At 49.2% G+C, this 19,978-nt stretch overlaps 1 protein-coding gene across 1 annotated transcript in view; it reads right to left on the minus strand.

The window, feature by feature from the left end:
• The window catches only part of MGAT5B (alpha-1,6-mannosylglycoprotein 6-beta-N-acetylglucosaminyltransferase B), a 260,018-nt gene that overhangs the window by 45,819 nt on the left and 194,221 nt on the right, over positions 1–19,978 (minus strand). Inside the window, exon 11 of the mRNA XM_006135747.4 lies at positions 16,823–16,953. Coding sequence (XP_006135809.1) covers positions 16,823–16,953 — 131 coding nt within the window. The remainder of the gene's footprint in view (positions 1–16,822; positions 16,954–19,978) is intronic.

Below are 19,978 nucleotides of genomic sequence, written 5' to 3' on the forward strand. Positions count from 1 at the left end.
ACTCGAGTCAACAACTCTGGTACCTTGTCTTGGATATACTCAGCCCCATAAAGAGAGACTGCCTAAGAAATGCCATACAAGAACAGCTCAGTTGTCTGTCTGAGCAAATTCCCTGGCTTAACCTTAAACACTGGAAGTCACAAATCCTCTATAATTAGGAGTATTACATGATTAAAAAAAATAATCACAATTAATTACGTAATTAAAATATAATTGTGATTATCTGCTTGATTAATGGTGCTATTAAACAATAATAAAATACCATGTATTTAAGTATTATTGGATGTTTTCTACATTTTCAACTATATTGATTTTAATTACAACACAGAATGCAAAGTGCTCAATGCTCCCTTTGTCATATATATAGTAGCCCATTGTCTGTGAGTCTGTCACACTGATGTACACGGTCACTCCCACTGGCCGTGTACATCAGCGCCCCACCCCCCCTTACCCTCCCTCGGTGGCAGTTCGGCCCAGTGCTGCGCTGCTCAGCTGGGCCCTGGCGGAGGGAGCAAGAGGCGGCAAGCACGCGTGGGGAGCACGGACCCCAAAGGGCTGCTTGCTGCCACTTGCTCCCTGCCGGTGCCCAGCTGAGTGCTGCTCAGCTGGGCCCGGCGGGAGTGCCGCTCAGCTGGGCCCAGCTGAGCAGTGCAGCGTGCCACAGAGGGAGGGGAAGGAGGCGTGGCTGGCCGTAAGGGGGGTGGGAAGCAGAGGCAGGGGGGTATTGGGAGCTGTGGGGCAGGAGAGGAGGATGGCGGGGGCCTGGAGGAAGGGGGGAGGGAAGCAGCACTGGCGGGGGAGGGTGTCCGGGGTGCCGTGGGGCTGGACAGGAGGAAGAGGGGGTGGGAAGCAGAGCTGGGGAGGGGGGTCAGGGGCCATGGGGCTGGACTTCTTTTTTACAATAGAGAGATTGCTCTACAGTACTTGTATTAAGTGAATTGAAAATACCATTTCTTTTGTTTATCATTTTATGATGCAAATATTTGTAATACAAATAATACAAAGTGAGCACTGTACACTTTGTATTTGGTGTTGCAATAGAAATCAGTATATTTGAAAATGTGGAAAAATATCTAAAATATTTAATAAATGTCCATTGACATTCTAGCATTTAACAGTAAGATCAACCACAATCGTACTATGATTTAAAAAGGTTTTTCCAGTGGGAGAACAGAGTTACCTCATGCATCATTCTGCATCCCACAGCCCCTCCTTCCACCCTCAGCTGCGTGGCCTCCCTCTTGCCCATGGTCCGTGGAAGCCGGGAGCCTTGCAGTCTTCCCCAATGCTCTGACCTGCCCTGGCAAGGGCTGGGGCAGAGGGAGACGTGAGACACATAGCTCCTGGGTCATGCAGCTTCCCCTCTCCCCAGTGCTCCGGGGAGAGGCTGCGCAGCTGCCCTACTTTGTCCTCCTCCCCTGCCATGATCCCCTATCGCTTTGCCCTGCACAGGCCTGTGGTGATCCCTCCCCCACATGTCGTTGGCCCCTGAGCAATCCCCCGGCAGCTGCCATGTGGGTGGCTGGCTGCTGGAATTTAAATTGAACTGCACGGATCCTCTGATGTTCAGGGCGGGAGCCGGGGACGCACGGGAGCTGCATAGAATCATAGAGCTGGAAGAGACCTCAGGAGATCATTGAGTCCAGCCCCCTGCCCAAGGCAGGACCAATCCCAACTAAATCAACCCAGCCAAGGCTTTGTCAAGCCAAGACTTAAAAACCTCTAGGAATGGAGATTCCACCACCTCCCTAGGTAACCCATTCCAGTGCTTCACCACCCTCCTAGTGAAATCGTTTTTCCTAATATCCCACCTAGACCTCCCCCACTGTAGCTTGAGACCATTGCTCCTTGTTCTGCCATCTGTCACTACTGAGAACAGCCTCTCTCCATCCTTTTTGGAACCTCCCTTCAGGAAGTTGAAGGCTGCTATCAAATCCCCCCTCACTCTTCTCTTCTGCAGACTAAACAAACCCAAATCCCTCAGTTTCTCCTCATAGGTTATGCACTCCAGCCCCCTAATCATTGTGGTTACATGATCTCTTGGGGACTCGGATGCAGGGGGGTGCGTGCAAAGGCTTGAGTGGGAGGGGGCATGCGGGAGTCACACAGCCTTGTGGGGGCACAGGTAGGGGAGAGGGCATGAAGGAGCCGCAAGGGCTCTGGTGGGGAGAGGTGGGAGTTTGGCAGAGGAGAGGGCGCACAGGACATTTGTGGCAAGGCCAGTGGTCCAGGGGGAGGGGGCACATGGGAGCCACACAGCCTTGCTGGCGAGGGGTCAGAATCACGTGGCCTCCTCCTTATGGCCAGAGGGAGAGGGTCAGGCCAATCCCCTGGCAGCCAGAAGGGAAAGATCTGGGCCAGCCTCAGTCCGGCCCAATACCGCCCCCCAGCAGCCGGAGGCAGAGGGCTGGGACAACTGTAGCCTGGGGCCACCCCCTCCCATCAGTGGCCAGAGGGGGAGAGCCGGGACAGGCCAGGGCTGCTACATCTCGACTTGGCCCTCCCCGGTGGGGGGAGGTGAGCCAGTCAGCAAGTATAGCGAGCAGGGCACACCTCCCCCTAGTTAATATTTTAAATCACAAATACTTTTTGAGTAAATCACAAATAAAACACAATTAATCCACTGCCCTATCTATAATGCAACCTAATGTTATAATACTGTGTTCAGTGGCAAGTGTGGGGTGAGTGTATGTTCTTGACCTCATCCCACAATATACTGAAGCATAGGGTTGCCAGGTGTCCAATTTTGAACTGGACAATCTGGTATTTGAGCTTTCTGTTCAGGAAACAAATTAAGAAAATATAAATGTCCGGTATTTTCTAAATAAGATGTAATATAGATTGTTCTGTAATGTCAAGTGTGTCTGGTATTTTTGTTGAAACCATCTAGCAACCCTACTGAAGCATGGAGGTGAGATTCCTTCTAATTCCTTCTAATTTGTATTCCACCTTGTGCAAGTGCTATTACTCATATGAAATCTAATGTTCTGAAAAAACTTTTACCTTAATAGACTATCATATCAGTGAGTTCCACAGGTTAACTCTTTTTTTTTTAAATACAAGTAGAGTTTGGGCGGTATATAAACTATTTCTCTTTCTTCCCAGGACCCTCTCCTTCTCCTCTCCTAGGGTACGTCTAGACTACATGGCTCTGTCGACGGAGCCATGTAGATTAGTTTACTTGACAAAGGGAAACGAAGTGACAATTTAAATAATCACCGCTTCATTTAAATCAAAATGGCCGCCGCGCTGTGCTGATCAGCTGTTTGTCAGCACAGCGCAGCACTCTAGACGGGGATCAGCCAACCCCAGAACCCTTTGTCGGCAGATCATATAAGCCTCTTTTCACAAGGCATAAAGGATCTGCCAACAAAGGGTTGTGGGGTCGGCAGATTCCCGTCTAGACTGCCATGTTGTGCCGACAAACAGCTGATCGGCATAGCGCGGCCATTTTGATTTAAATGAAGTGGCAATTATTTAAATCTCCGCTTCATTTCCCTTTGTTGTCCTGCCTCATCTACATAGCTCTGTTGACGGAGCCATGTAGTCTAGACACACCGTAGTCTAGACACACCGTTATAGAATGGCTAACAGGATCAGTCAGACTGGATGGAGAGACAGAGGCAGAAACAATAGTGTTATCCATGTCAGAAAGCTCAACTAGTTCTTTCTCCTTTGTTGGAGTTATTACAGCAAAACAAAGCAGATAGGCACTTTCTGTTACTGCTGTGCTTTATGACCCAAGCAACCAGCCACTCCAGCTGCAGAGCAGCATCTGGCTATGTCTACACTGCAGGGAAAAGTCGGAAAAAGATATGCAAATTATGAACTGCAATTTGCGTATCTTTTTCTGTTTTTCTTCCAAAAGAGGCCATTTATGCAGGGCCAAATGTCAGAAAAAACCCTCTTTCGGAAAATCCCTTCTTCCTCATAGAACAAGCTTTACAGGGATGCTGAAAATACGCATATGCTTTTCCAAAATTTCTTTTGGAAAAGCAGACATGTTCCTTGGCTATGGCAGAGCTTTTCCGGGTATCCCGGAAAAGCTCTGCAGTGTAGACATAGCCTCAATTTTCCATCTATCTACATCACGGCAAAAATGCAATTCTTCTGCATGTTTCGCTTTTTTTAAAAGACTGGGGAAGAGGGGTGGCATGAGGCTGGTTAATCCTAGAGCTCATCTGATGTTACCTTTTTCGAATTGCATGTAGCTGTTAAAGACTTCATTATCGCTCTATCAAAGGAACAGCCCTGCAGATCAATATAGCACCATACAAGAATTCCGAGCATGGATTTCACTGAGATTATCTTCCCTGCTAGCAACAACAAAAGAGAAGCAGCTTTCCCTTTGAATTTAGCTGTGATCAGCACTACAGTCGGCAGCATAGTCATCTCTTTCTCCTCTGCTTATTTCCCTCTCCAGGCTCTTTGCAAGCTTTGTGGGGGAAAAAAACTTCTCAGCAGCATTAAAAGAAAACCAACCACAATCTACCTGATGGGAGAGCAGAGGCAAAGGGCTGACAAATGTGACCCACAGGCCCTTCAATGTGGCCATTCCAATCTACGGAATCCCAGCCACGCTCTGCTGATTCACCCACCTGACCTGGGGGCTCAGGGATTTAATGGGAACGAGACTCTCAATACCATTTATTAACCCCCACTGTCTAAAGCAGCCCTGTGGCATCAAATGTGCCCAGCGGCAAAGGGAGCTGCACGGGCCTAGGAATGTGTTTTTCCCCCAGCCACAGTCTGATCCTGTATGTTCCCACAGACATGGAGAGGAGAGAGGAGAGAGGAGTCTGGGCCATTGAGTTTGGATGCTGACTAAGAGGGGTTGGCGAGGGGCTTGGGTCCACCCAGGCCCATCTCCCTTTTGATGTATCAGGCTCTCACTCATCCAAGTCTCTTCTCTTCTGGGGGTGGGGGGGAGTCTCTGCTTTACACCACATCTTGCCCTATCTCTCTCCCAGGCCCCCAGTGCAGCTATCCAACACACTGGTTGGGACCCTCCTTGGTGGGGCTTGGACTCCAGTCTGAACCTGCAGCTGGACAGAGGCCGAATCCTTCCTCCCCTTATTGTGTCCTTTCAGCTTTCCTGGACACAAGCGTCTCTTCTACGATGCTGCTGCAGAATGGCCAGCAAATGGTGCTGGTAAGAAACACAGCCCAGCTCACCACCCACTCGCTCCCAAGTCTGCCTGACAGCTGTCTCCCTTCCAGAGAGTCAACTCTCTGGGGACCTAGGGAATGACAGAGCATATATGGGACTCTGTCTCTGCTGGGGCCCAGAGGCAGCCTTCCTTTCTCTGTCTCTCTCTCTCTGGCTGTGTCCAGACTCAGGGGTTTTTTCGGGAAAAGTAGCCTTTTTCCGAAAAAACTTCACCTGCGTCTAGACTGCAGCCGCGTTCTTTCGAAATTAAATCGAAAGAACGCGGCTTTTCTTTCGACGGCGGTAAACCTCATTTCACGAGGAAGAACGCCTTCTTTCGAAAGTGCTTCTTTCGAAAGAAGGCGTTCTTGAATGTAAATAGGGCTTCTTCGAAAGAGAGCATCCAGACTCACTGGGTGCTTTCTTTCGAAAAAGCGGCTTGCTCTTTTGAAAGTTCCACGTGCAGTCTAGATGCTCTCTTTCGAAAGAGGCTTGCAGTCTAGACATAGCCTCTCTGGCTATGTATGTCCTATGATAGGAATTACTAGAGAACTTTCTGGGTGTCTGGCTGGTGAGTCTTGCCCACATGCTCAGGGTTTAGCTGATCGCCATATTTGGGGTCGGAAAGGGATTTTCCTCCAGGGTAGATTGGCAGAGGCCCTGGAGGTTTTACGCCTTCCTCTGTAGCATGGGTACAGATCACAGCTAGAGGATTCTCTGCATCTTGGGGTCTTCAAAGTATTTGAAGGCTTCAATATCTGAAATATAGGTGAGAGGATTATTCTGGGAGGGGTGGGTGAGATTCTGTGGCCTGCACTGTGCAGGGGGTCAGACTAGATGATCATAATGGTCCCTTCTGACCTTAAAGTCTATAAAGTCTATTTCTCTCCAGCTCCCCAGCTATATACTTCCCCCATATTTCATTCTCAGTAGATTCCTGCATTCTTCACCCTCTGTTCTGGCCCCACTACCCTTGTGTTCAGCAGGAAGGATGCATGAAGCTGAGCAGCCATCATCCATCCAAAGCTATACGGCAGCAAAACTCTCCGATACGAAGCCAGGGCATGTTATTCCCCATGAAAGCCAGTGAGGCCCAAAGGGATGCCTCAGCATTTGATAGACTTCTTCAAAGCTGACTCTCTCCAGTATTGCAGAGTGGTGAGAAAGTATCATCTCTCTAAACACCCCTTGTAGACGCCTCCCCACGCTGTACTCACAGCTCAATAGACTGCTTCTCTTTGCTGGCAAGTTTATCATTCTCACAAGGTGCAGCTCAGTTGAGCGTCAGGTGGTTAGAGTCTTTGTGCTTTGCAATGTGAACAATAAGCAACACAAAAAAATTTACTGACTTTGGAGGAGCAGGGGCGGAGGTGTGATAAACAACAGAAGCCTACCAAGGAAGGAGCTGCATGTTCGCTGTGTTTTATAAGGGATGCTGTCTTTTGGAATGCAGCAGAACGGGGCAGCTGACAGGCTGACTGAATGAGAAGCATGGTTCTAATCCCAGCTCTGATTACCTTGGGCAAATCAGTTCCCCTCATAGTGATTCGGTTTCCCCCTCAGTAAAAGATACTCACCCCCCCTTGTAAAGCACCTTGAGATGGATAGATAGAAAGAGTCTCTCAGGGTAAGTAGCTATAGTTCATAAAAAGGAGAGTCTGATAGCACTGGCAGAAGCCACCTGTAGCATGGGCAACTCCCGTGCATGTTCTCCCTGTGCTCTGCAACACCCATTTGAACACCTTATACTGTCTGGAGTGGAGGGGACTCTAGATTGGCATGATTTTCCAGAAATGCTTTTAACGGAAAAGTTTTCCATTAAAAGCATTTTCGGAACAGAGCATCTATATTGGCACGGACGCTTTTCCACAAAAGCACTTTTTGCGGAAAAGCGTCCGTGCCAATCTAGATACGCTTTTCTGCAAAAAAGCCCCGATCACCATTTTTGCGATCGGGGCTTTTTTGCGGAAAACAAATCTGAGCTGTCTACACTGGCCCTTTTGCGCAAAAGCTTTTGCCTGAACGGGAGCAGAATAGTATTTCTGCAAGAAGCACTGATTTCGTACAGTAGGAAGTCGGTGCTTTTGTGGAAATTCAAGCAGCCAATGTAGACAGCTGGCAAGTTTTTCCAGAAAAGCGGCTGATTTTCTGGAAAAACTGGCCAGTCTAGACACAGCCTAGGAGCAGATTGCTAATAGGGATATGAAAGGTTAACCTTAATAGGTGATGCTTACCAGCCCAGTTAAGTGGTGGGGGCTGGAGCAGCTCCCCGCCTGTCACAGGCAGGGGCCTGCCACAGACAGGGGCTCCTCTGGTCATCATGAACAGCCCCAGTCTTTGGCAGACTGAGTGAGGGGAGGGGCACAGGCAGGAGCTGCTCCAGCCCAGCTCAGCAGGGGGAGAGGCCTCCCCTTTAATTGGTTAACTGGTTAACCTTCACATTTAACCAGTTAACCAATTACATGAGATTTTACATCCCTAATTTCTAATCACGCAAGGGGCCCTGCTGACGCCATCAAACTTGTGACCTAGCCAGGACTGGAGTGCAGCTGGCCGAAGTAAAGAACAAGTGCACTGTACCCCTGCACTAGAAAGCACCAACAATGCTCTCAGTTTGCAACAATAGTCCATAAAATAATAGGGCAGATGCACATTGACACCACCTGAGGAGCTAGCCCAATGTCCATCCCTGCCCTACAAAGCTTATATTGGATCAGCCAGAGGCCAGGACGCCTTAGCAACCAGGAGCCAAGTCCTGCTTGCCTTCTGTAAGTCCACTCACTATTCAGCAAAGTACTTGAGCACATTCTTAGCGTTAGGCATCAGTGTAAGTGCTTTGTTGAATAGGGATGACTGATGAACTAAGGCCACTATTGATCTTTCTGTTTGCAATACTCCTGTGATTAAAGTCAATGGGACTTGGCCCTGCTTAAGAAAAGATAGCATGCTACATGTCTGGCTAGTGCAAGAGTGTTGTGCAGATTTTTGGTTATTAACAAAATCTCTTCTTGTATGTTTTAAACTTTAAAGCATCTACAAAATGCTGTCTCATAAAAAGACATATGTAGGCCTGCAGGGGTTAAATTTGTATTCCTCTTGGCCAGCCATGAGGCTTGCTGGAAAAAATACCAGATGCTCTTTATCAGACGGCCTTCATCATCCGCAACTCCCTATGCTTGCTAGTTGAGAGCCGAGTATGGGATAAATAACATGATCTCGGTTCTCAGCCCCATGGGAACATTGAGAGTGGCATTGGGCCAGTATGCGCACACCCGGTAAACAACTGTAGTATAACTAACGTAGGGAGTCCCGTGTCCAGTGAGTCTCACCAGGGACCTGGATCTCGGAGGGTGCCCTGGATCCCCCTAGCTGGAGCCACGTCCACTGCAGCCTGGTGTGAGGTGACAGGAACGGGACTCCCCACAGACTGACGGGGAGTAAGCATTTCAAAGTGCCTGTTGCTCACTTTTATGCATTGCTGCGCCTATGCTTATTGGCATATAACTTTGCAGTAGCTGTGTAACCATCTGGCAGTATTAAGCTTGTAATAGTAGTGACGTAAATGAGATTAATAAAAACAACTATCCCTAATCGACTTTGTCTTGAAGCAAATCCATAATCTTGTTGGGCCCTGGCCCTGTGAGTTGACAAATGCCCCTTGAGTTCTACTACATTTTATATCACCCATCTCCCAACCAGAGCAGAGGTTAAAAATAATGACCTGTGGCAGGTCGGGTTATTGCAGAGTCTGGGAATCAGAGTCATTTGAGAAAAGCAGTTTTCACATGGAAATCTAGTTAATCTAATAATGTATATTGCCCAGAGATGTGACAAGGGCAGCGCTGTCTATGCTGGCGATATATTGGCCAAAGATGCTTTCCTGCTGACATAGCTTCTGCCTCTCATAGAAGAGGAGTGATTATGCCAACAGCAGAGAGCTTTCCTGTCGGCACATAGCATCTTCATCAGATGCAGTGCAGCGATGTTGATGCAGTGTTACTAGTGTAGAGTTGCCGTGAGTCTCATAATGCTTTGAGTTCAGGTTTGGATGAAGCAAGCATACAAATGCTCATCAGCATGCCTAATTCAAATGATCTGAAATGCTTTGACCTATAGAACTGACCTGGAAATCTGATGCAAATGGCCTTTCCTGCTTATTAGAGGGGTAGAAAAATAAATAATAATTCAGAAAGGTGGGAAGCTAACTGAATGTTTCTGAAATTCCAAAAATTCTGTCTGACAGATTGTATTCTATCCTGTGCTTGTCAGATGTACTTGGCATGACCACAGGTCATAGATACTAAAACTCAGTAGTAATACTTTGCTCTTATATGGTATGTCTACATTGCATTCCTCCTTCAAGACAGGAATGCAAATGCAGACAAACAAAATTGCAAATGAAGCACGGATTTGAATTTCCCGCACTTCTGCAGCCGGCTGCTTTTCCAAAATACTGTATTTCGAGAAAAAAAACATGGTCCACACAGGGTTATTTAAAAAAGAAACCCTTCCTTCGAAATAACCCTTAAACCTCACTTTTTAAGGAGTAAGGGTTATTTTGAAGGAAGGGTTTCTTTTAAAAATAACCTCTTTTTTTTCTCAAAATATGGTATTTCGGAAAAGTGTCCGGCCGCAATTATGCAAATGAAGCGTGGGAAATTCAAATCCGCGCTTCATTTGCAATTTCATTTGTCTGCGTTTGCATTCCTCTCTCGAAGGAGGAATGCAATGTAGACATACCCATATTGTATTGTTGACTTCTAGACCTTAGGGCAATTTACATGGGAGGGCATCATTAGCCTTGTTATAGATGGAGGAATGAAGCAAAGAGACGAGACTGGCTTGTCCAAGGTCACACAGAATGTATAATATCAATCCAGATCTCCTGAGTCCTCCCCCACTCCTGCTCCTTAGTCATTGGACTACACAGGCTCTGCCCTACAACCCTTACCCACACTGCTAAGTATGAGGGCTGTCATCTTGGCCAACATACTGGGAATGGAACAGGGGCCTCCAAAACTAAAAAGCTGCTAAACCAACAGAGTTAGCAGCTTGCAACAATGCCTGTCTTTTGCAGACCAGCACAGAGGTGGGCTTGTCACACACAGCAGCTAGTGGGTTACATGAGTACTTGCAAACAGGAGTAAACCCACTGGGCCTGATTTTCATTTACACTCCTCTTTTTATGCTCTAGCCACGTAAAATGACCATACTTTTTCTACACACCCACTAAACTCCTCTGCTCTGAGGTTCCAGAATCCCAAGTTTTGATCTTGGCCCCTATCTGGTGGAAAAAAAACAAACTCAGTTCTATTCCTTGGACCATTTACAGTAGCTAGTTCCAGACATGAAATACTACATAAGTCCATAAAACCCAAGGAGGAACAACGCAATGAGAAATCAATGTAACCCACAGATCAAGATGAGTGTTGGACTCACTGGCTAAGCCTAGACTGCAGGGCTATTTCAGGACACCAGAAGTATTCTGAAATAACAATTCTGCATCTTTAAAATGCTCCCATTATTTCAAAATATATTTGGAAATAACGGGCGCACTATTCCGGCATCCCTGTAACCCTCGTTCTACAAGAATTAAGGGACTTGTTGGAATAGCACTTAATTTCAAAATTTGGCACTGTGTAGACAGCACCAAATTTCAAAATAAGCTATTTCAAAATTATCTTGACAGAAGAGATGCAATTTGCATAGCGCAAATTGTGTAGCTTATTTCGAGGTAAGGATTCTGTGTAGACGCACCCACTCACTGCAAAGGTGCGTGTTAGTAGCCACGAACGCTAAAAAAAATAGACTAAAGCACAAAAGCAAAGGCACAAAGGGGGAAAAGGAGGAGAGGAAAAGCTTAGCTCAGTGGTCTCCAACCTTTTAAGCACAAGATCACTTTTTGAATTTAAGTGCAATCCAGGATCTACCTCAAACCCAAATACCTTTGCCCCGCCCCCTTTGCATCCCTTTTCTGAGGCCCCAGCCCTGCTCACTCTGTTCTCCCTCCCTCCCTCCCTTCCTCCCCCCATTCTCCCTCCCTTTCACCAGGCAGGGGCAAGGGGTTGGGGTGCAGGAGTCTGTAAAGGAGTTTGGGTCCAAGGGGCTCAGGGCTAGGGAAGAGGCTTGGGATGCAGGAGAAGGTTCATGACTGGGGTAGGGGTTTGGAGCTGGCTCCAGCTGGGCACTGCTTACCTCAGGTGGCTCCTGGGTGGTGGTGCAGTGGGGCTAAGGCAGGCTCATGCCTGCTCTTCCCTACACCACTCCCAAAAGCAGCCAGCAAACCCCTCCATCCCAAGCCCTGTTGTACCCCCCTCCATTCTGTGGAGACAGAGTACAGGGTGGGAGAGGAGGCAGCCTGACATCAGTGACCCCTCCTCTCCCTTCCCTACTCTGCACAGCAAGCAGGAGGCTCCTGGGTGGGAAAGCTCTAAGGCAGAGCGTGGGAGAGGAGCAACAGCAAGGAGAGGGTCAGTTGAAGTGCTGGCACTTGACAGTCTCTTGGCCAAACCAGTCAGGATCAGGTTTCAGAGGCTCCAAGATCTGCCAGTAGATCCAGAGCTATTGGTTGGTGACCACTGCCTTAGGGTATGTCTACACTACAGCACTAATTCGAACTAACTTAGTTTGAATTAGTTAATTCGAACTCACCTAATTCGAATTAGCGCATCTAGACTTAAAAACTAGTTCGAATTAGCGTTTTGCTAATTCCAACTAGCATGTCCACATTAAGTGGACCCTGAACTGAGGTTAAGGATGGCTGGAAGCAGTGCCGGCAGGGCATCAGATTAGGATTTAGAGCGTGGAGCTGCTGCCTCAGGCTAGCCGAGGGCTGTGCTTAAAGGGACCCGACCCCCACCCCGGACAGACAGTTCTCAGGGGTGCCCCGCTTGAAAAGCAGTCCTGGCTTGGAGTGCCCTGAGTGCCCACACTGGGCACATCACACCACTTGGCCATCAGCCCGGCTGCACTTGCCGCAGGCTGCCATCCGGAGGGGGGTCAATCAAGGGGCTTCAGGAGAGCTTCCACCCCGAGGAGCCCGCAGAGCCAGCCCAGTCCTCCCCATCGGGGGCTCGGACCCCATTCCTCCCTCACTTCCTTCCACTTACCCCTCCCTAGCCCCCTTCCTGATGTACAAAATATAGGACACGTGTGTTCAAAAATACAAACTCTCTTTATTGAACAAAACTCGGGGAGACCGGGAAAAGGAGGTGGGAGAGGGGAAGAGAGAGGGAGGGAGAGGGGAGGACAACTAAAATGATCAGGGGTTTGGAACAGGTCCCATATGAAGAGAGGCTAAAGAGACTGGGACTTTTCAGCTTAGAAAAGAGGAGACTGAGGGGGGATATGATAGAGGTCTATAAAATCATGAGTGGTGTGGAAAGGGTGCATAAATAAAAGTTCTTCATTAGTTCCCATAATAGAAGGACTAGAGGACACCAAATGAAACGAATGGGTAGCAGGCTTCAAACTAATAACAGAAAGTTCTTCTTCACAAAGCAAATGGTCAACCTGTGGAACTCCTTGCTGCAGGAGGCTGTGAAGGCTAAAACTAGAACAGAGTTTAAAGAGAAGTTAGATAAATTCATGGAGGTTGGGTCCATGGAGTGGTATTAGCCAGGGGGTAGAAATGGTGTCCCTCGCCTCTGTTTGTGGAAGGCTGGAGATGGATGGCACGAGACAAATGGCTTGGTCATTGTCTTCGGTCCATTCCTTCCAGCGTAGCTGGTGTTGGCCGCTGTCAGCAGACAGGCTACTGGGCTAGACGGACCTTTGGTCTGACCTAGTACAGCCATTCTAAGCTCAGGGCTCAGGGTCGGGGGTCTCAGTGGACCACCTTGATTTTCATGCAAACCTGCTCCTGTGTGACCAGGCTGGCAGCTATCCTGCCCTAGACGGCCACTTTCCTGTGCCTAGTGCGGAGGTCGTGGATGAGGTCCACGATGTCCGCACTAGACCAGGCGGGCACCCACCTCTTGCAGACCCGGGCAGGTTCCTGGGAGCCGCCAGCCTGGTCCCGGGAAGAGGCAGAGGGCTGGGTGGCAGTTGGTGGCTGGCTCGTGCCGTGCCAGGTGCAGGGTCTGCTGGCTGGGTGCTGGCAGGCTTGCACCCGGCACGGGCACTGTAGCCAGACCGTGCCCCTTTAAGGGCTCCGGGGCCGGGAGGGGGGCAGACGAGTTTCCCTGGTGGTGCCCAGAGTGGCCACCAGGGAAACCTGGGGAGGGCTAGCCTCCCACTAGTTCGAATTAAGTGGCTAACAGCCCTTAATTCGAACTAGTTAATTCGAACTAGGCGTTAGTCCTCGTAGAATGAGGGTTACCTAGTTCAAATTAAGCGCTCCGCTAGTTCAAATTAAATTCGAACTAGCGGTTTGCATGTGTAGCGCCTAGCAAAGTTAATTCGAATTAACGTCTGTTAGTTTGAATTAACTTTGTAGTGTAGACATACCCTTAGCTATTAGTAAAAGGACTCTTTACTGCAAAGCTGTACAGTGGGTCAAAAAGCTTGTGCTTGGTCACTTCTAAATACAAGTTGCAGGGAGTTCTGTACCTGGACTGCACTTGCGTGTTTTGAAAGGTGGGTCTGTTGCAAAGATATTGCTGCTCTTGGATACAAACCGCAGCATCCAGAACAAGCTGCTAGGACAGATTCAGTGTCTTTGGTAATGGAAAGGCTGGCTGGGGGGAGAATAAAACCCAACACAATATCAGGCTAGAGGCCGCTAGATGGTGCTTGCATGGTCTAGATCAGGGCCAGCCTTAGGGAAAATGGTGCCCTGTGTGAACTTGTATTTTGGTGCCCCCTCCCCCCTCCCAAGGGCCTGGTGCCCCCCATTTCTCTTGGCTGCCATGGGCTTCCCCACCCATGGACCCCCATCCCGGAGTAGTTTTTCCGGAAAAGGACTTTTGCCCGAACGGGAGCAGCATAGTTTTTCCGGAAAAGCACTGACAATTTTACAGTAGATCGTCATTGCTTTTCCGGAAAAGCAAGCGGCCAGTGTAGACAGCTTTCAAGTTATTCCAGAAAAGCGGCTGCTTTTCCGGAATAAGTGGCCCAGTGTTTCCAAAAGCAAATCCATCTTCCTGCCGAGACGGATAACAAGTTGCTCCCTCCCTTGCATTCCCCAGCCCTGAGAGCTGCTTTTCTGCTCCAGGTGCACCCCCCTCCCTTTTGTTTTAGTGTCAATTTCCTGTTGACACAGGCATATTGTTAATCATGGGCAGGAGCAGTCACCTTTTATTTTCTTTTAACTTCCCCTCCTATGGAGCCAGGCTGTGTGTGTGTCTCCCTCCCTCAGCCCACATCTTCTGCTGATTCCTGCTGGGGAAGGGAGGAGAGGGGATCCTTGGCATCTGGGCGTAAATTTCAGAGCAGAGGGAGACAGAGTGAAAAGGAGATTGGAGCGAATGCAGGCAGGGCAGGGGCAAGGCATGCAAACAGAAGAGGGGAGAGGGGCAGATGCAGTGCATGGAGCAGGCAGCCCTAGCACATTCACTTCTAGTTCACTAAGCTAGACAATACCCCTCCTTCTTTCCCTCCCAGCCGCACTCCTGTCACAGCCACCCCCAGTCTGCCCCCCCTTCCCTGAAGTCCCTGTGCCTGGCTCTACGCCCTGAGCTCTGCTCCTCCTCTCCCCAGTCTTGCCCGGCCTCCACGTGCTCACCCTCATGCTCCTGGCAAAGAAGGACACTGTCCCAGTCTAGGTGGAACTAGAGCCAGCAGCTGGCCAAAGGGGAGGGGCAGGAGAAAAACCTGCAGACAGGTGAAAAAAGGAACCAAAGGGGAAGGACCAGGTTCAGGCCCTTTGCAGCATCCCCATTGGCTGTGGCACCCTGGGCCTGGGCCCAGATTGCCCAGCCCTACGGCGGGCCCTGGTGGTTGCTCCTGCCGTGAGTGCAGGGACTGGATGTGATGACCTCTTGAGGTCCCTCCCAGTTCTGTGAGTCTATAACACACTGGTAGCACAGTGGGTCTGACACAGCCCTGGTCTATTCTAGGAAGTTATTATGAAATAACTCCCCTGATTTCACAATAACAAGCGGAGCGTCCTCACTACCAAGCCCATTATTTCAAAATAAGGGGCTGGTTATTTCGAAATAATCACTCCTGCTTTCCATGAGAAATAACGCTTAGTTCAAAAAGTCACCTTGAAATAGCAGTCGTGTGGACGCTCCACTGTTGCTATTTCAAAATAACTGCTCCCCAGAGTCATTCAGAGTAATTACTCCCCTGTGCTTCCTGGAGCTCTAAGTCGAGGTAGCACATCCACATTAACAGAGCCTGTCTCGGACTAATTTCGGGGCTTCCCCATAGTGTGGACATGCTATTTAAAAATTATTATTTCAGGCATTATTATTTATTTCAAAATAATTTCCTAGTGTAGATATGCCCATACAGATAATCCAAGTTCAATTGCAGGCATACATTTTCTAGTAATCATTCACATTTAGTCTGAAATGCACCATTAAAGAAAAGAATAGAGGAACGCAACATAGTACCTGCAACTGGAACATCCCATGGAGGTGCATGGAAATAAAAACCAAGAAAAGGTTATAATTAGCCACTGCCTATGGAGAATGGAAGCAAAATCACTGAGCATGCTCTAGATAAAAGAGGGTGGAGCTAGGGCCGCTGCCAATAAGCAACTCCACTGCTGACCAACTGGAGACAGTAGGATGTGCCTCTTGAGAGGGCTTATAGTGGTGCTGTTCATCTAGCAACATAATGACTTTGGAACAGGAAGTCAGTGACCTGTGTCAGGGATGACATAGTGGAAAAGAGATTTGCACCTACAGGCCACAGGCTCTGATCTGACCCATGTCTATGATGACTAAACGTTGCTGCCATGTGCCGATGACAGGCAGTGAGCTTCAGTGGCTAGTGCCCTGGGTTAGTACTCAGGAAAGCTGAATTCTGTTCCTGCCTGAACCCCGCATGCTATGTGGCCTGGCACAAGTACCCTCTGCTCTCTTTTCCTCTCCATCTGTCTTGTCCATTTAGATGGAAAGCTATTTGGGGCAGGGACTGGCTCTGATTCTGTACACTGGCACAAGGGGTCTCCATTCCCGCTTGCAGCCTCTGCACACTACTATAATACACATACTAACAAGAAAGATATGTACTACCTGACACCGTCAGTTCAGTGCCTAAACTGTGGGGGGTCCTTAACTGGTCCTGTGCTTGGCAGCTGAGACACTGAGATGCTTGGGACACTCATTCTGTTTTGATTTGGTTCACCGTAAAGTTATACTGGAGCAGGGTCCATTTAGGTCAGTGTCCTGCTGCTCAGAGGGGCCAGTGCCAGCTGCCTCAAAAGAAGATGCAAGAAACCCTGCAGATGGTCAGGGGATGAGCTGCCCACATGGGAAGTTTCAGACAATGGAGAGCTCGTCCAAGGAAAGTGGCAGTTGCCCCATTGCTGGAACACTTGAAAGTGGACTGGACAAGTCACTAGGGAACATAACTCAGGGAATGATCCTACATGAGCCAGTGGGAAGAATGCATTAAATGGCCAGTTAGGTTTTTCTAAGCACTGATTTCTAGGCATCTATGCACATGAGTGTGGATTCTGATCCCTTTGAAGCCAATGACAAAACTTCCATTGACTCCAGGGACCATCCTTTGGGGATTTGCTTGCTATTGGGGACTGGCCATGTGAGCACAGGCACTCACCTTCCAGATGCTGGCTTCCTTTCCGTACACCACTGCCATATTGCTTGCTTTGTTGGACTTAATGAATTGCCGTTCGGTTTCGTTGAGCTCCTCGGACACAAAGCCCATGAAGGAGTTGTCAGGAGTGTGAGCTACAGAGACCAAGGGGAAAAGAAACACATGTTTGGCTTTTCCCAGTGCACTGAAGGGGTCTTCTAGGCTATGTCTACACTGCAGCGCTATTCCTGGATACCAGAGGCATCCGAAATAGCTATTCTGCATCTTTTGAGCATGCCCGTTATTTAGAAATGTAACGGGCTTGCTATTCTGATGTCCCGGTAAACTATCCACAAGGGGTAAGGGATGTTTCAGAATAGTGATTTATTTTTAAATAAATGCTGTACAGGCAACACCAAATTTTGAAATAACATCCAAATAAGATATGCAATTTGCATAGCTCAAATTGTGTATCTTATTTTGATCTATGGTGCAGTGTAGATGCATCCCTATAGGCCATTTTCTGACCTCCCCAAGCCTCAGGAACATGCAGTATTTCCATGTTGGGGTCATTCAGATAGAACAATGGGATGGTTACCAGAGCCCTCAAATGAGGTGAAAACATTTCCAGGGCCTATCCCATGTAGCTGGGAGTTTAACTGTCGAGTTGGGCCCTGATCTCACAGAGGCATTGGGGATCACTGGGCTGAAATTCATACTGGTTCTCTGTGACTGTCACAAGTAAATCCTGGGCTGGATCCAGGATTTCTCTTTTCCTCTGCCACTTTCTTGTCTGGTAACAGTCCAGCTGTGCCTGTGTCCCCCGTCCCCAGCTCCTAGGTGAGCACCTGAACCATCAAAGCGTCACTATGTGCTCTACCCCCTCCCTCTGTGCAGACAGCGGGGAGTGGAAAAGCTGCCTTCACACATGCTCAGCCAGGGAATGTGGGTCAGACCTGATTAGAACAAGTATTTGGAGGTGTTTGGAACCAGTCCAAGGTGCTGGCCATGAGGTTTGGATTATTCCATGGCACTGAAGCATTTTGAGTCAAGGAAATAAACTCTGAAAGGTTCCTTGCATTTAATAATAATAAAAAAACCAGGAGCTATTAAAATATACGAGCTGTGAACTGCCTGCAGGTCTCTCTAAAATATAAAGCACTTTTAGGCTGCCAAATAGATTATACCCAGACAGAGGAAAAAATATTTGAGCCACAAAGCATGTGATTGGTCACTAGGCTTAGTGCTGACAAGCAAGGCTCCTTTCCACTTGGCAGATTGCTGGATAAATCTGAAGCACCAGCCTCAGCCTCTGCTCTAAAATCCAGATAGGTGACTCTCCCTCTGCAAATCAGTTCTGTGTTTGAAAAAAATCCCCCTTCCATTTCACTTCCCCACCCCACTTTCTCTTTGCTCCTCGTCTCCACAGGCTTTCTCCCCACTATCGTCACCTACTGGATCAAGGCTGCTCTCTTCTGCACACAAATGGGCAGTTTATTTCAATCTTCCATTTCCCCTGGCATAACTCTGGTGACATATGGGGGGGGGAGGGTGGGAGAAGGGAGGGGACAGAGTGAGGAGAGGAAAGGGAGAGGAAAGGGAAGAAGCAATGGGGGCAAGAGGGAGGAAGAGGGGAGGAATGGGTGCCGGCAGAAGAGGGATTTAAAGGAGGGGTGGGCATGAGGAAGGCAGGGAATGGAGCAAGTCATGTGTGACGATGCAGAGAGGTGTGAGGAAAACTGGGGCAGAAGGTGAGGGAGTGGGCACCAGGGATAAAGCAGGCAAGGAGGGCAGGGGTGGTGAGGAAATGGGGAGGTACCAGGAAGTGCAGAGGTAAGGGAAGGTGCAGGTGCCATGGGATTGGGGAGGAGGGTGAAGCAGAAGGAAAGACACATGAAGGAGAGGGATAGGGACCAGAGGAGAGAGGCAGGGCAAGTGGGTAGAGGGAGATATTAAGAAAGGGGATGGGGAGGGATAGCTACAGATGATCAGAGTGGGGCTAGAGGAGGAGTGGGCACATGGGGGGAGAGAACGGCTGGTGCAGGGTGGCAGGTCCCAGGATGGCTGAGGTGAGTGAGAAGGGCAGGAGCCAGCCAGGACAGCAGAGGAGGGTGAGGGGTGGGGAGCAGCAGGCACCAGGGGAGCAGATGGGGTGAGGGGATGGTGGAAGACATGGCAGCAGAGGGAAAAGGGAGAGGTTTATAAGATGTTTATTAATAACTTGGGTGCCACAGTGGCACATCTGAATAAGCCACATGAACTCAGTACTGGAGCACAAGACAAAATTCACTCTGGGTATGTCTACACTACAAAGTTAGTTTGAACTAACTTTCATAGGTGCTACACTAGCGCTCCATTAGTTCGAACTTAATTCGAACTAGCGGAGCGCTTAGTTCGAACTAGGTAAACCTCATTCCACGAGAATTAAGCCTAGTTCGAACTAGCTAGTTCGAATTAAGGGGTGTTTAGCCCCTTAATTCGAACTAGAGGGAGGCTAGCCCTCCCCAGGTTTCCCTGGTGGCCACTCTGGCCAACACCAGGGAAACTCTACTGCCCCCCTCCCGGCCCCGGATCCCTTAAAGGGGCATGGGCTGGCTACGGTGCCCGTGCCAGGTACAAGCCTGCCAGCACCCAGCCAGCAGACCCTGCACCTGGCACGGATCGAGCCACCCACCCGATGCCCCCCAGCCCTCCCCCTCTTCCCAGGACCAGGCTGGCAGCTCCCGGGAGCTTGCCCTGGACCGCAAGAGGCGGGCACCCGCCTGGGCTAGTGCGGACATCGTGGACCTTGTCCATGATCTCCGCACTAGGCACAGGACAGTGGCCGTCTAGGGCAGGAGAGCTGCCAGCCTGGCCACCCAGGAGCAGGTGTGCAAGAGAATCAAGGTGGTCCACTGAGACCCCCGACCCTGAGCCCTGAGCTTACAATGGCCGTCCTGGGTCAGACCAAAGGTCCATCTAGCCCAGTAGCCTGTCTTCTGACAGTGGCCAACCCTAGGGACCCTGGAGGGGATGGACCGAAGACAGTGACCAAGCCATTTGTCTCGTGCTATCCCTCTCCAGCCTTCCACAAACCTTGGGCAGGGACACCACTCCTACCCCCTGGCTAATACCACTCCATGGACCTAACCTCCATGACTTGATCTCACTTCCCTTTCAACTCTGTTCTAGTTGTAGCCG

This window comes from Pelodiscus sinensis, chromosome 20 (genome assembly GCF_049634645.1).
Source record: "Pelodiscus sinensis isolate JC-2024 chromosome 20, ASM4963464v1, whole genome shotgun sequence".
Lineage (NCBI taxonomy): Eukaryota > Metazoa > Chordata > Testudines > Trionychidae > Pelodiscus > Pelodiscus sinensis.